The 12,450-nt window shown below is 41.8% G+C and overlaps 1 protein-coding gene and 1 long non-coding RNA gene across 2 annotated transcripts in view; both read right to left on the reverse strand.

The window, feature by feature from the left end:
- LOC106562075 (WD repeat-containing protein 88) overlaps positions 1–3,068 on the reverse strand; it is a 113,360-nt gene extending 110,292 nt beyond the window's left edge. Inside the window, exons 1-2 of the mRNA XM_045689776.2 lie at positions 2,817–3,068; positions 276–386 (exon numbers count right to left, since the gene is read on the reverse strand). Of these exons, the coding sequence (XP_045545732.1) occupies positions 276–386; positions 2,817–2,933 (228 nt within the window). The 5' untranslated portion in view covers positions 2,934–3,068. The remainder of the gene's footprint in view (positions 1–275; positions 387–2,816) is intronic.
- A 6,277-nt stretch (positions 3,069–9,345) lies between these two features.
- LOC145859166 (uncharacterized) lies at positions 9,346–12,408 on the reverse strand. The gene is made up of 3 exons (XR_014379419.1): positions 12,210–12,408; positions 11,391–11,548; positions 9,346–9,447 (listed from the first exon to the last, which is right to left on the reverse strand). It is a non-coding gene; the product is annotated as an uncharacterized LOC145859166 (long non-coding RNA).
- Positions 12,409–12,450: the final 42 nt, after the last annotated feature.

The raw sequence follows: 12,450 nt of genomic DNA on the forward strand, positions 1-12,450 counted from the left end.
CTTGTCGTGGGAGCTGGTCAGGACTAGTGTTTGGTGGACCTACCCATAGAGTGGCCGTCTTGTCGTGGGAGCTGGTCAGGACTAGTGTTTGGTGGACCTACCCATAGAGTGGCCGTCTTGTCGTGGGAGCTGGTCAGGACTAGTGTTTGGTGGACCTACCCATAGAGTGGCCGTCTTGTCGTGGGAGCTGGTCAGGACTAGTGTTTGGTGGACCTACCCATAGAGTGGCCGTCTTGTCGTGGGAGCTGGTCAGTCCTTGTGTTTGGTGGACCTACCCATAGAGTGGCCGTCTTGTCGTGGGAGCTGGTCAGGACTTTGGTGTCGTCAAAGCAGAAGTGACAGCTGGTGACAGCGTCTGTGTGACCCCTCAGCACCTTGATGGGAATCTGCAGAGGCACAGGGAATCAAGCCCCATATCACATCTCCATTAGACCATGAAGGGGGTCTGAAGAGGCACGGAGAATCAAGCCCCGTTTCACATCTTCATTACACCATGATGGGGGTCTGAAGAGGCACGGGGAATCAAGCCCCATTTCACATCTTTATTACACCATGAAGGGGGTCTGAAGAGGCACGGGGAATCAAGCCCCATTTCACATCTTCATTACACCATGATGGGGGTCTGAAGAGGCACGGGGAATCAAGCCCCGTTTCACATATTCATTACACCATGATGGGGGTCTGAAGAGGCACGGGGAATCAAGCCCCATTTCACATCTTCATTACACATAGTAGTATTATTTGGGCCCAGTTGTTTCCCTAGCACTGTTTCAACATGCTAACGTTTTAGCATTTTTGGCACAAATCCCATTCAAGTCATGGGACTGATATTAGCATTTTTTCAAATTGTCCAAATCATCTGAAACTATCTAAAATTGTATTGTGAAAGCTCAACTAAGTCACTTATATATGTTTTGAACACGACTAAAGTCACTAAAGCATCGCAGTAATGATAATGTGAACGTCCATCATTTTAATACAATAGCTGAGGTCTGTTCTTTCTGTTCCAAAAAAATGGCACCTCAATTAACGAGCCATCTGTTGAGATGTCTTGGTCATCATTTATATGTTTGGTCACCAGCCAGATGTATAGCAGGAGGGCTTTTCATGCAGCGTTTCCTAGCCTGGTCCCAGATCTGGTTGTGTCATGAGTGGTAAGGACTTGGGCATGATAGCACAAACAAGACTTGGCACTCAAAGTGTTTCCATGTTTAAGGAAACTGTTTTCATTAAAAGCTTGCTGTCTAGTAGGCTAGTTGACAGTTGTCATCATTCATCCATGTTATTGTCAGTGTTATGACACAGGTGCAATACAATGAATTATGTATAGCTATGTGGCTCGCTGTTAGCTTGACTTGCTAACGTTAACTATTAATTAACCAATCACTCATTGTCGTTTGTAGTTTTATAACAGTTTACAGGGAAGTAGCTGTACACTACTACAGCATATAACATAGTTAGCTAACTGCTCTAGAAAGAGTTATAAACATGAAGGCTATTCAACTCATTCCCTCTCTAGCCAGCTAGCTAGCTAACCTGGGCGGCAAACTGCTCTAGAAAGAGTTATAAACATGAAGGCTATTCAACTCATTCCCTCTCTAGCCAGCTAGCTAGCTAACCTGGGCAGCTAACTGCTCTAGAAAGAGTTATAAACATGAAGGCTATTCAACTCATTCCCTCTCTAGCCAGCTAGCTAGCTAACCTGGGCAGCTAACTGCTCTAGAAAGAGTTATAAACATGAAGGCTATTCAACTCATTCCCTCTCTAGCCAGCTAGCTAGCTAACCTGGGCAGCTAACTGCTCTAGAAAGAGTTATAAACATGAAGGCTATTCAACTCATTCCCTCTCTAGCCAGCTAGCCAGCTAACCTGGGCGGCTAACTGCTCTAGAAAGAGTTATAAACATGAAGGCTATTCAACTCATTCCCTCTCTAGACAGCTAACCTGGGCAGCTAACTGCTCTAGAAAGAGTTATAAACATGAAGGCTATTCAACTCATTCCCTCTCTAGCCAGCTAACCTGGGCAGATAACTGCTCTAGAAAGAGTTATAAACATGAAGGCTATTCAACTCATTCCCTCTCTAGCCAGCTAGCTAGCTAACTTGGGCAGCTAACTGCTCTAGAAAGAGTTATAAACATGAAGGCTATTCAACTCATTCCCTCTCTAGCCAGCTAGTCAGCTAACCTGGGCGGCTAACTGCTCTAGAAAGAGTTATAAACATGAAGGCTATTCAACTCATTCCCTCTCTAGCCAGCTAACCTGGGCGGCTAACTGCTCTAGAAAGAGTTATAAACATGAAGGCTATTCAACTCATTCCCTCTCTAGCCAGCTAGCCAGCTAACCTGGGCAGCTAACTGCTCTAGAAAGAGTTATAAACATGAAGGCTATTCAAGTCATTCCCTCTCTAGCCAGCTAACCTGGGCAGATAACTGCTTTAGAAAGAGTTATAAACATGAAGGCTATTCAACTCATTCCCTCTCTAGCCAGCTAGCTAGCTAACCTGGGCAGCTAACTGCTCTAGAAGGAGTTATAAACATTAAGGCTATTCAACTCATTCCCTCTCTAGCCAGCTAGCTAGCTAACCTGGGCGGCTAACTGCTCTAGAAAGAGTTATAAACATGAAGGCTATTCAACTCATTCCCTCTCTAGCCAGCTAACCTGGGCAGCTAACTGCTCTAGAAAGAGTTATAAACATGAAGGCTATTCAACTCATTCCCTCTCTAGCCAGCTAACCTGGGCAGATAACTGCTCTAGAAAGAGTTATAAACATGAAGGCTATTCAACTCATTCCCTCTCTAGCCAGCTAGCTAGCTAACCTGGGCAAGCTCCTGATGTTCCCACACCGAGGATCTTCTCTTCTCCACATCGGTCTCCTCTTTCCCTTCATCAATGGTCTCATCAAGTGACAAAGGATCGATATTTCTACACGTCATTTTGTCCAGGAAACTAAATATGTATTTTGTCTAAGTTAGTAATTTCATTGTTTTTGTTTTTCGGTAAAAAGTATCAGGCTACAGTAGCTAAGCAGTCAGGCAAGAGTTTGTTGTGCCAGTCGGTGCGTTCCCATGGCGACGGCCATGCTGAGATGGAGAACAATCTGAAATGTGCAGATGTTTTATGTAATGACAATTTTTTACATACATACACACACATATATATATATATGTGTGTGTATGTATGTAAAAAATTGTCATTACATAAATATATATATATATATATATATATATATATAAATATATATATACGCAATGCATTCGGGAAAGTATTCAGACCCTTTGTCTTGTTCCAAATTTTTGTTAAATTACAGCCTTATTCTAAAATCGATTAAATAGTCCCCCCCCCCCCCCCCCCAATCAATCTACACACAATACCCCATATTGACAAAGAAAAATTTTTTGTTGAATTTTTGCTAATGTATAATTTTTTTTAAACTGTAATATCACATTTACATAAGTATTCAGACCCTTAACTCAGTACTTTGTTGAAGCAAATTTGGCAGCGAATACAACCTCAAGGCTTCTTGGGTATGACGGTACAAGTTTGGCACACCTGTATTTGGGGAGTTTCTCTCATTCTTCCTTGCAGATCCTCTCAAACTCTGTCAGGTTGGATGGGGAGCGTCGCTGCACAGCTATTTTCAGGTCTCTCCGGAGATGTTTGATCGGGTTCAAGTCCGGGCTCTGGCTGGGCCACTCAAGGACATTGAGACTTGTCCCAAAGCCACTCCTGCGTTGTCTTAGCTGTGTGCTTAGAGTCGTTGTCACGTCCTGACCAGTAAAGGGGTTATTTGTTATTGTAGTTTGGTCAGGACGTGGCAGGGGGTGTTTGTTTTATGTGGTTCGGGGTTTGTTGGGCTATGTTCCTATGTAAGAGGGATGTTTGTTTAGAGTATTTCGGGGTTTGTTGGGCTATGTTCTTGTTAGTTTATTTCTATGTTAGTTCTAGTCTTTCTATTTCTATGTTTAGTTAATGGGGTTGACCTTCAATTGGAAGCAGCTGCTCATCGTTGCTTCTAATTGAAGGTCTTATTTAAGAGTGGTGTTTTTTCTATGGGATTTGTGGGTAGTTGTCTCCTGTTTAGTGTCTGAGCACCTGACAGAACTGTTTAGTGTCATTCATTGTTTTGTATACGTGATTTGTGTTTTTCCTTCTTTTAATTAATAAAGAAGATGAGTATACACGTTCCCGCTGCACCTTGGTCCAATCCTTACGACGCCCGTGACAGTCGTTGTTCTGTTGGAAGGTGAACCTTCGCCCCAGTCTGAGGTCATGAGGGCTCTGGAGCAGTTTCTCTCTTGTTCTTTGCTCTGTTCATCTTTCAGTCAATCCTGACTAGTCTCCCAGTCCCTGCCGCTGAAAAACATCCCCACAGCATGATGCTGCCACCACCATGCTTCACCGTAGGGATGGTGCCAGGTTTCCTCCAGATGTGATGCCTGAGAATTTTGTTTCTCATGGTCTGAGAGTCTTTAGGTGTCTTTTGGCAAACTCCAAGTGGGCTGTCATGTGCCTTTTACTGAGGAGTGGCTTCCGTCTGGCCACTCTACCAATCAGGCCATTATGGTAGAGTGCTGCAGAGATGGTTGTCCTTCTGGAAGGTTCTCCCATCTTCACAGAGGAACTCTGGAGCTCTGTCAGAATGACCATCGATTGCTCAGTTTGGCCAGGCAGCCAGCTCTAGGAAGAGTCTTGACGGTTCCAAACTTCTTCCATTTAAGGATGGAGGCCACTGTGTTCTTGGGGACCTTCAACACAGAGGACATTTTTTGGTACCCTTCCCCAGATCTGTGCCTCGACACAATCCTGTCTCGGAGCTCTACGGACAATTCCTTCAAATATCAAGGCTTGGTTTTTGCTCTGACATGCACTGTCAACTGTGGGACCTTATATAGACAAGTGTGTGCCTTTCCAAATCATGTGAAATCAATTGAATTTACCACAGCTGGACTCCAATCAAAGTTGTAGAAACATCTGTCGTGGAATATTGCCTCAGAAATATAACCCTCTTGCAAGAACTTGTGAATTCAATATAGGCTTTAATACAAAGTAGCAAAACCGTGCTGGTCCGCGGAACCAACTAACTTCTCTGAGCACCTGCTCTGCTTTTATACACATACAGCATATGGGTACATCTCATATGTAAATGAAATTACTCCCCTTAGTCCTTCTGCCACCATTATCTTTTAGTCTGAGTTCTTTGCTTGTTCACGCCCAGTAACGCCCATATCTGCTTCCGGTTAGATTATAATGGTGGCGGGACCCCTTTATGGTCATACAAAAAATAATACATTTATTGCATACTTTTCACCTGTTGATCATTTTGCTACCATCCTCCTTCCTGTGTCCTCCTGACAGTATGTCCCAGCTGTCATAAATGTACTTATTGCCTTGGCTAATGTACTCATGTTTGTTTAGGTTAATGTAATCTTTGGCATGTTTACCCTCTTCAGAAATAGCAAAATGTACTGGGTGTCACCTTCTCTTCCTCTGGCCAATGTCCTTATGTCCTTATGTAATCTTGTCCCCATAAAATTGAGCTCTGTCAATAGCTTGAAAATGGTTTATTGCTCATCCAGTGCAGCTTCAGGTGCTACCTTGGATACTCCATCTGATATGAATTCCTGTATCAATGGCATTGGAATAATTCATTTGAATGCTAGAAGCCTGATACAAAAGTTGGACTTTATTGAAATTTTGGTCTCACAATCAAATGTTGACGTATTGGTTGTATCTGAATCGTGGCTGTGTGATTCTGTGCCTGATTCAGATGTTCAGTTGATTCGGTACAATATTTATAGAGCTGATAGAGTTGGTAGAGGTGGTGGTATCGCGATTTATGTAAAATACTGCTTAAATGTTTCTGTGTCCATATCAACCTCTGTCCCAAAGCAATATGAATGTCTAGTTTTAAATTTGGTACTTGGTAATAATGCTCGTTTAACTCTAGGAGGGGTATATCGCCCCCCCCTCAGCTCCTCCTTGTACTCTATGCAAATTATCTGATATACTGTCTAATTATGCAAACTCTGAATTACTGATTTTGGGAGATTTTAACCTGGATTGGCTTTCACCAGTATCCGATAAATTAAAAGACATTTGTACTGAGCTAAATCTAACTCAGCTGATAACTAAACCAACCCGTCCCAACTTTAAGAACCCAGTAAAATCTACTCTACTAGACATTATTCTAACAAACACCCCCCATAAATACACAGCCAGTGGGGTTTTTGCAAATGATATCAGTGACCACTGCCCTATTGCTTGTATTAGAGATACCAGGCTGAAACACTCTGATCCCTGTATAATCTCTAAGAGAAATTATAAACATTTCTCACAGCAAGCTTTTACCCTTGACTTATATCACTCTGAGTTTTTATCCACTTGCTGCTTTCTGGACCCGGTTTTAGCCCTTGCTTTTTTCTCTTCTATTGTTACCTCTATGTCTGATAAACATGCCCCGCTTAAGAATCACAGAGTAAGAAACCGAACCAGTTCTTGGTTCTCTCCTGAATTGTCAGGTCTTTTCCTGCAAAAGAATCGGGCCTGGGCCTTGGCGAGGAAAACAGGTACTCCAGCTGATTGGCTGTTTTTTAGGCAATTGAGAAATAAATGTACTGCAGCTGTCAAAAAGGCTAAATCAAATTACTTCCTTAATGCTATGACAGATTCTGCAGGAGATCCTGCAAAATTATGGAAAACCGTTAATTCACTGAAACGGGGGAATTCTGCTGTTTCTCTTCCTAAGCAAATTACCTCAGATTCCTGTATCCTAAGTGAAAAAAATATTTGTGATGCTTTAAATAAGCATTTTATCTCTGCTGGTTTTTTATTTGAAAGGAAAAGTGGCCATTGTGGCACTGGCCAGTTAGTTGATTTTTCGTCTTGCTTTTCAACCGTTACTCTGAAAAATGGTAACCCTGTTTTTAGTTTCCAGAAAATAACCGAAGCAGAGGTTCTAGCTGCCCTGTGTGCCATTGATACTAAGAAATCCTTAGGTGCTGACAATTTAGACCCGTTCTTACTTAAGTGTGCTGCACCTATCATTGCTGGTTCAGTGACACACATTTTTAATCTAACATTAAGCACAGGAATTATCCCTAAGGTGTGGAAAGCAGCTTTTGTTCTGCCATTACATAAGGGAGGTGACAGTAGTGATTTGGATAACTATCGACCCATCTCTAGGCTCCCTTGTCTGGCAAAGATCCTAGAATCTATAGTCAACAAACAGTTACAGTCTTTTCTTTCTGCTAACAGTATTCTCAGCACCAATCAATCTGGTTTTAGATCTAAACACAGTACCACATCGGCCACTATGCTTGTTGTAAATGATATTGCAAATGCCTTAGATGATAGAAAGCACTGTGCTGCGTTGTTTGTAGATTTGTCAAAAGCTTTTGACACTGTAGACCATGCTATCCTTTTGAGTAAGCTGTCATCTATAGGAGTGGGCACTGATGCCTGCCGATGGTTTTATGACTATCTTAAAGATAGAACTCAGGCCGTCATGGTCGACGGGGTCAAGTCTGACTCCTTACAGTTACTTAAAGGGGTGCCTCAGGGTTCAATAATTGGCCCACTATTGTTCTCACTTTATATAAACAACATTGGTGATGATGTCAAATATTGTAAATTCCATTTATATGCAGATGACACAGTGATGTACTCTATTGCTCCAACAGTGGACCAAGCTTTAATGCAGTTGGAGTCTGATTTTAGGATACTACAGGGGTCTCTTTTACAGCTTAAACTTGTTTTAAACGCTAAGAAAACAAATGTCATGTTTTTTTCTAGGTCTAAACTCAGTTAGAAACACTTTTGTAATCACTAGCTTGGATGGTACTCAAATCAAACAGGTCTCTGCATATAAATATTTAGGGGTATGGTTAGATGATAAGCTTTCTTTTAAAAAACATGTTACTGAATTGGGAAAAAAGCTCACATTCAAGATAGGGTTCCTTTACAGAAACAGGGCTTGTCTGTCCTTCGTAAATAGAAAACAAATTGTGCAGGCTACTTTAGTGTCCGTTTTAGATTATGGTGATATTATCTATATGCATGCATCGGCAAACACATTAAAACCACTGGATGCTATTTACCATTGTGCACTCAGGTTTATCACGGGTGATAGTTACAAAACTCATCACTGTATCCTATATCAACATGTGGGTTGGGCCTCTCTATCTGTGAGGCGAGAGCAACATGCTCTCTTGTTTATTTATTAAGCGCTTCTTTTAAAACTACCTCCATATATATCATAATTAATTTCCACTAGATATACAAATTTTAAAACCAGATCACAGATGTGGATTACATTAGAGACTCCTGCGGTCTCCACAGAGTTGGGTAGGACTGCCTTTAGTTCCTTTGCGCCTTATTTATGGAACAAACTGCAGATCCAACTTAAGTTAGACACTCTGGTGTCCCTTGCCCATTTAAAAAATGTTATGGAGGATCAATATGATGTTGTCTGTGATTGTTTCTGTTGAATTGTGTCTTTGTTTTGTATGTTTGAAATGTTCTTGTCTGTATGCCTAAAACTGTACATGTCAACATGTTTACACAGGGCACAGCCGTAAAAGAGATCCAGGTCTCAGTCTGTTTTCCCTGTTAAAATAAAGATTAAACATTTTTTTTTTTTATGTCCTTGTTACTTCAGCAATAGCAGCTGCACCTATTTATTTTACATTAGCTCCCACACATCTCAAAGACGATCAATGGAAACAGGATGCACCTGAGCTCAATTTCGAGTCTCATCAAAAAGGGTCTGAATACTTATGTAAAATAAGGTTTTTATTTTTTTATGTTTAATAAATTTGCAGACATTTCTAAAAACCTGTTTTCACGTTGTTATAATGGGGTATTGTGATGTCATTATGGGGTATTGTGATGTCATTATGGGGTATTGTGTGTAGATGGAGGGGGAATAAAAAAATAATAATTATAGAATAAGGCTGTAACGTAACAAAATGTGGAAAAAGTCAAAGGGGTCTGAATACTTTCCAAATGTATATAGCTCAACTTATTATCCATTTAAAGATACGTGATGGGATCGTAACAACTCCAAAGCCCTGTCACCAGACGTGGCACGTCACAGACAATCTGGAATAGCATGATGATAATGCAGAGACAGATTACAACAACAACAAAAAAATCTACTTTTTTATTGATTAACACACAATAGCAACAATTCAAGATCTCTCAACATATCAGCCCAACTGACACTGATCAGCAAAAACTAATGAGAAATCTCATGAGAATTACAATTTAAAATGTAAAGTAAGACCCTCTTTCATCAGCATAGGTACAGGGCTATTGGAATTCCTAAATGCCATATACAGAATGGTTCCTGACTCCCGTCTCCGGTATCTATCCTCATAGAGGACATGGTGAATCCTGTCTGTCGGATTATAGATTCACTGCTGATTCTTCCCACGGATGCTCTTCAACCTAGTCAGATGGGAGAGGAAGGAGCAATTCATTTCATGTATGTAATGACACTGTCATAATACTGTAATATGTTTAAAACCTCTTGGGGCTAGGTGGGACGCTAGCGTGCCACCCGTGGTGCACTCCATCAACAGCAGGTGCATTTCAAGAGCGGCAAATTTGAATCCAAATAAATGTCAAAATTCAAATTTTTCAAAAATACAACTATGTTACACCATTTGAAAGATAAACATCTCCTTAATCTAACCACGTTTTACGATTTCAAAAAGGTTTTACGGCGAAAGCATAAATTTAGAGTATGTTAGGACAGTACATTTACAAGAGTTGTGTGTAATGTTTTGTCAAGTCAAAGACAGGGTCACCAAAACCATAAAACCAGCTAAAATGATGCACTAACCTTTTACAATCTCCATCAGATGACACTCCTAGGACATTATGTTAGACAATGCATGCATTTTTAGTTCTATCAAGTTCATATTTATATCCAAAAACAGCGTTTTACTATGGCATTGATGTTGAGGAAATCGTTTCCCTCCAATAACCGGCAGTCAAGTCAGCGTCACAAATTAAATAATTAAAATTAGAAAACATTGGTAAAATATTATATTGTCATTTAAAGAATTATAGATTTACATCTTTTGAACGCAATCAACTTGCCAGATTTAAAAATAACCTTACTGGGAAATCACACTTTGCAATAATCTGAGCACTGCGCCCAGAAAAATACGCGTTGCGATACAGACTAGACGTCATGTTGGGGAGATCTAAAATCGAAAATACTATGTAAATAATCCATTACCTTTGATTCTCTTCATCAGATGTCACTTCCAGGTATCACAGGTCCATAACGAATGTAGTTTTGTTCAAAAAAGCTCATCATTTATGTCCAAAAATCTCCGTCTCGTTAGCACATGATGTAAGCCAGCCGGACTTCTCGTCATGAACGAGGGGAAAAAATATATTTCCGTTCGTTCAAACATGTCAAACGTTGTATAGCATAAATCATTAGGGCCTTTTTTAACCAGAACATGAATAATATTCAAGGTGGACGAATGCATACTCTTTTATAACGTATTGGAACGAGGGTACCCAACATCAACTCGCGCGCAAGGTGTCTAATGGGCCATCATCGTTCCATGGCTCTTGTTCGGTCAGATCTCCCTCCAGAAGACTCAAAACACTTTGTAAAGGCTGGTGACATCTAGTGGAAGCAATAGGAAGTGCCAAAATATTCCTAAACCCCTGTGTTTTTCAATGGGATAGGTTTAAAGTCAATACAACACATCAGGTATCCACTTCCTGTCAGAAAATGTCTCAGGGTTTTGCCTGCCAAATGAGTTCTGTTATACTCACAGACACCATTCAAACAGTTTTGGAAACTTTAGAGTGTTTTCTATCCATATATAATAAGTATATGCATATTCTAGTTACTGGGTAGGATTAGTAACCAGATTAAATCGGGTACATTTTTTTTATCCAGATGTGCAAATGCTGCCCCCTAGACCCAACAGGTTAAATGACATGGGTCAATTGGTTTTGGCCCTGGGTCAAACCGGTTTTGGCCCTGGGTCAAACCGGTTTTGGCCCTGGGTCAAACCGGTTTTGGCCCTGGGTCAAACCGGTTTTCGCCCTGGGTCAAACCGGTTTTCGCCCTGGGTCAAACCGTTTGCCATTTTTGGACTGATCCAAACCATTTTTGGCCTGGTTCTAACTGTTTTTGGACCTGGTTATAACTGTTTTGTACAATTAAAGTCTTTAAAAAGCACCTTATTAAAAACCCATTTTGGATCAAGACATTATGAGCCAATAATAAAAAGGTATGTGTTAGAGGGATTGAGTAGGCCAACGCAGAGCCTTCGTTATTCCAAGAGGTTTCAACCCCTCCTGAGAAGTGATGTGTTTGACTACATCAACTGACTGTAACAAGGACCATGGCCTCTGACCTTCTGAGCAGCTCTTCTGTTGATACCCCTCCTCCCTCCTCTCCGTCCTCCTGGCCGTTCCCGTCACTCCCCTCTGAGCTGCTGTCTGATGACTCCTCCTTCCTACTGCTCTTCTTCTGCTTGCCTTTGTGCTTGTGCCTCTTGTGCTTCTTCTTCTGCTGTTAACAACAACAACAACGGCAGAGAGGCAAGAGTCAAGAGGACATATAGACAGACAGTGAACAGCGTTCCTGGCACTTCCACCAAAAACAAAGACCAAACATGTTTGGTGCAATGGAGATCCTCTTGAATAACTCACTTTACCAGTCATAGAGCAGCCTGACAGAGAGACAGACAGAGAAAGAGACAGAGAAAGAGACAGACAGACAGACCGACCGAGAGACAGACCGACCGAGAGACAGACAGACAGACCGACCGAGAGACAGACCGAGAGACAGACAGACAGACGGACAGACCGACCGAGAGACAGACAGACAGACGGACCGACCGACCGAGAGGCAGACAGACAGACCGACCGACCGAGAGACAGACCGAGAGACAGACCGAGAGACCGAGAGACAGACAGACAGACCGAGAGACAGACAGACCGACAGACCGACAGACCGACAGACCGACAGACCGACAGACAGACAGACAGACCGAGAGACAGACAGACAGACAGACAGACAGACCGAGAGACAGACAGACCGAGAGACAGACAGACCGAGAGACAGACAGACAGACCGAGAGACAGACAGACAGACCGAGAGACAGACAGACAGACCGAGAATAGACACCTTAGTCTATTTTCCTGGGTTAAGTTGTTCTCCCCGGCCATACCTTTTTGTCCTTCTTGTGCTTGCCGTGTTTCTTGGCTTTGTGCTTCTCCTTACACTTCTTTGTGTGTTTGTCGTCCTTAGCAGAGGGCGTTAGGGACGGACGGTGCCCCGCTGCTGAAAAGACGAGCTGAGATGGTGAGACTCCAAATCACCTACATCAACGTCTCAAGATGGGCTGCAACAGACTGGTTTGAACAGCTTTTTTGTGACCAACAAGAATTTAATAGATGTTAAGAAATCAT

Source organism: Salmo salar, chromosome 11 (assembly GCF_965601325.2).
Source record: "Salmo salar chromosome 11, fSalSal1, whole genome shotgun sequence".
Taxonomy (NCBI): domain Eukaryota; kingdom Metazoa; phylum Chordata; class Actinopteri; order Salmoniformes; family Salmonidae; genus Salmo; species Salmo salar.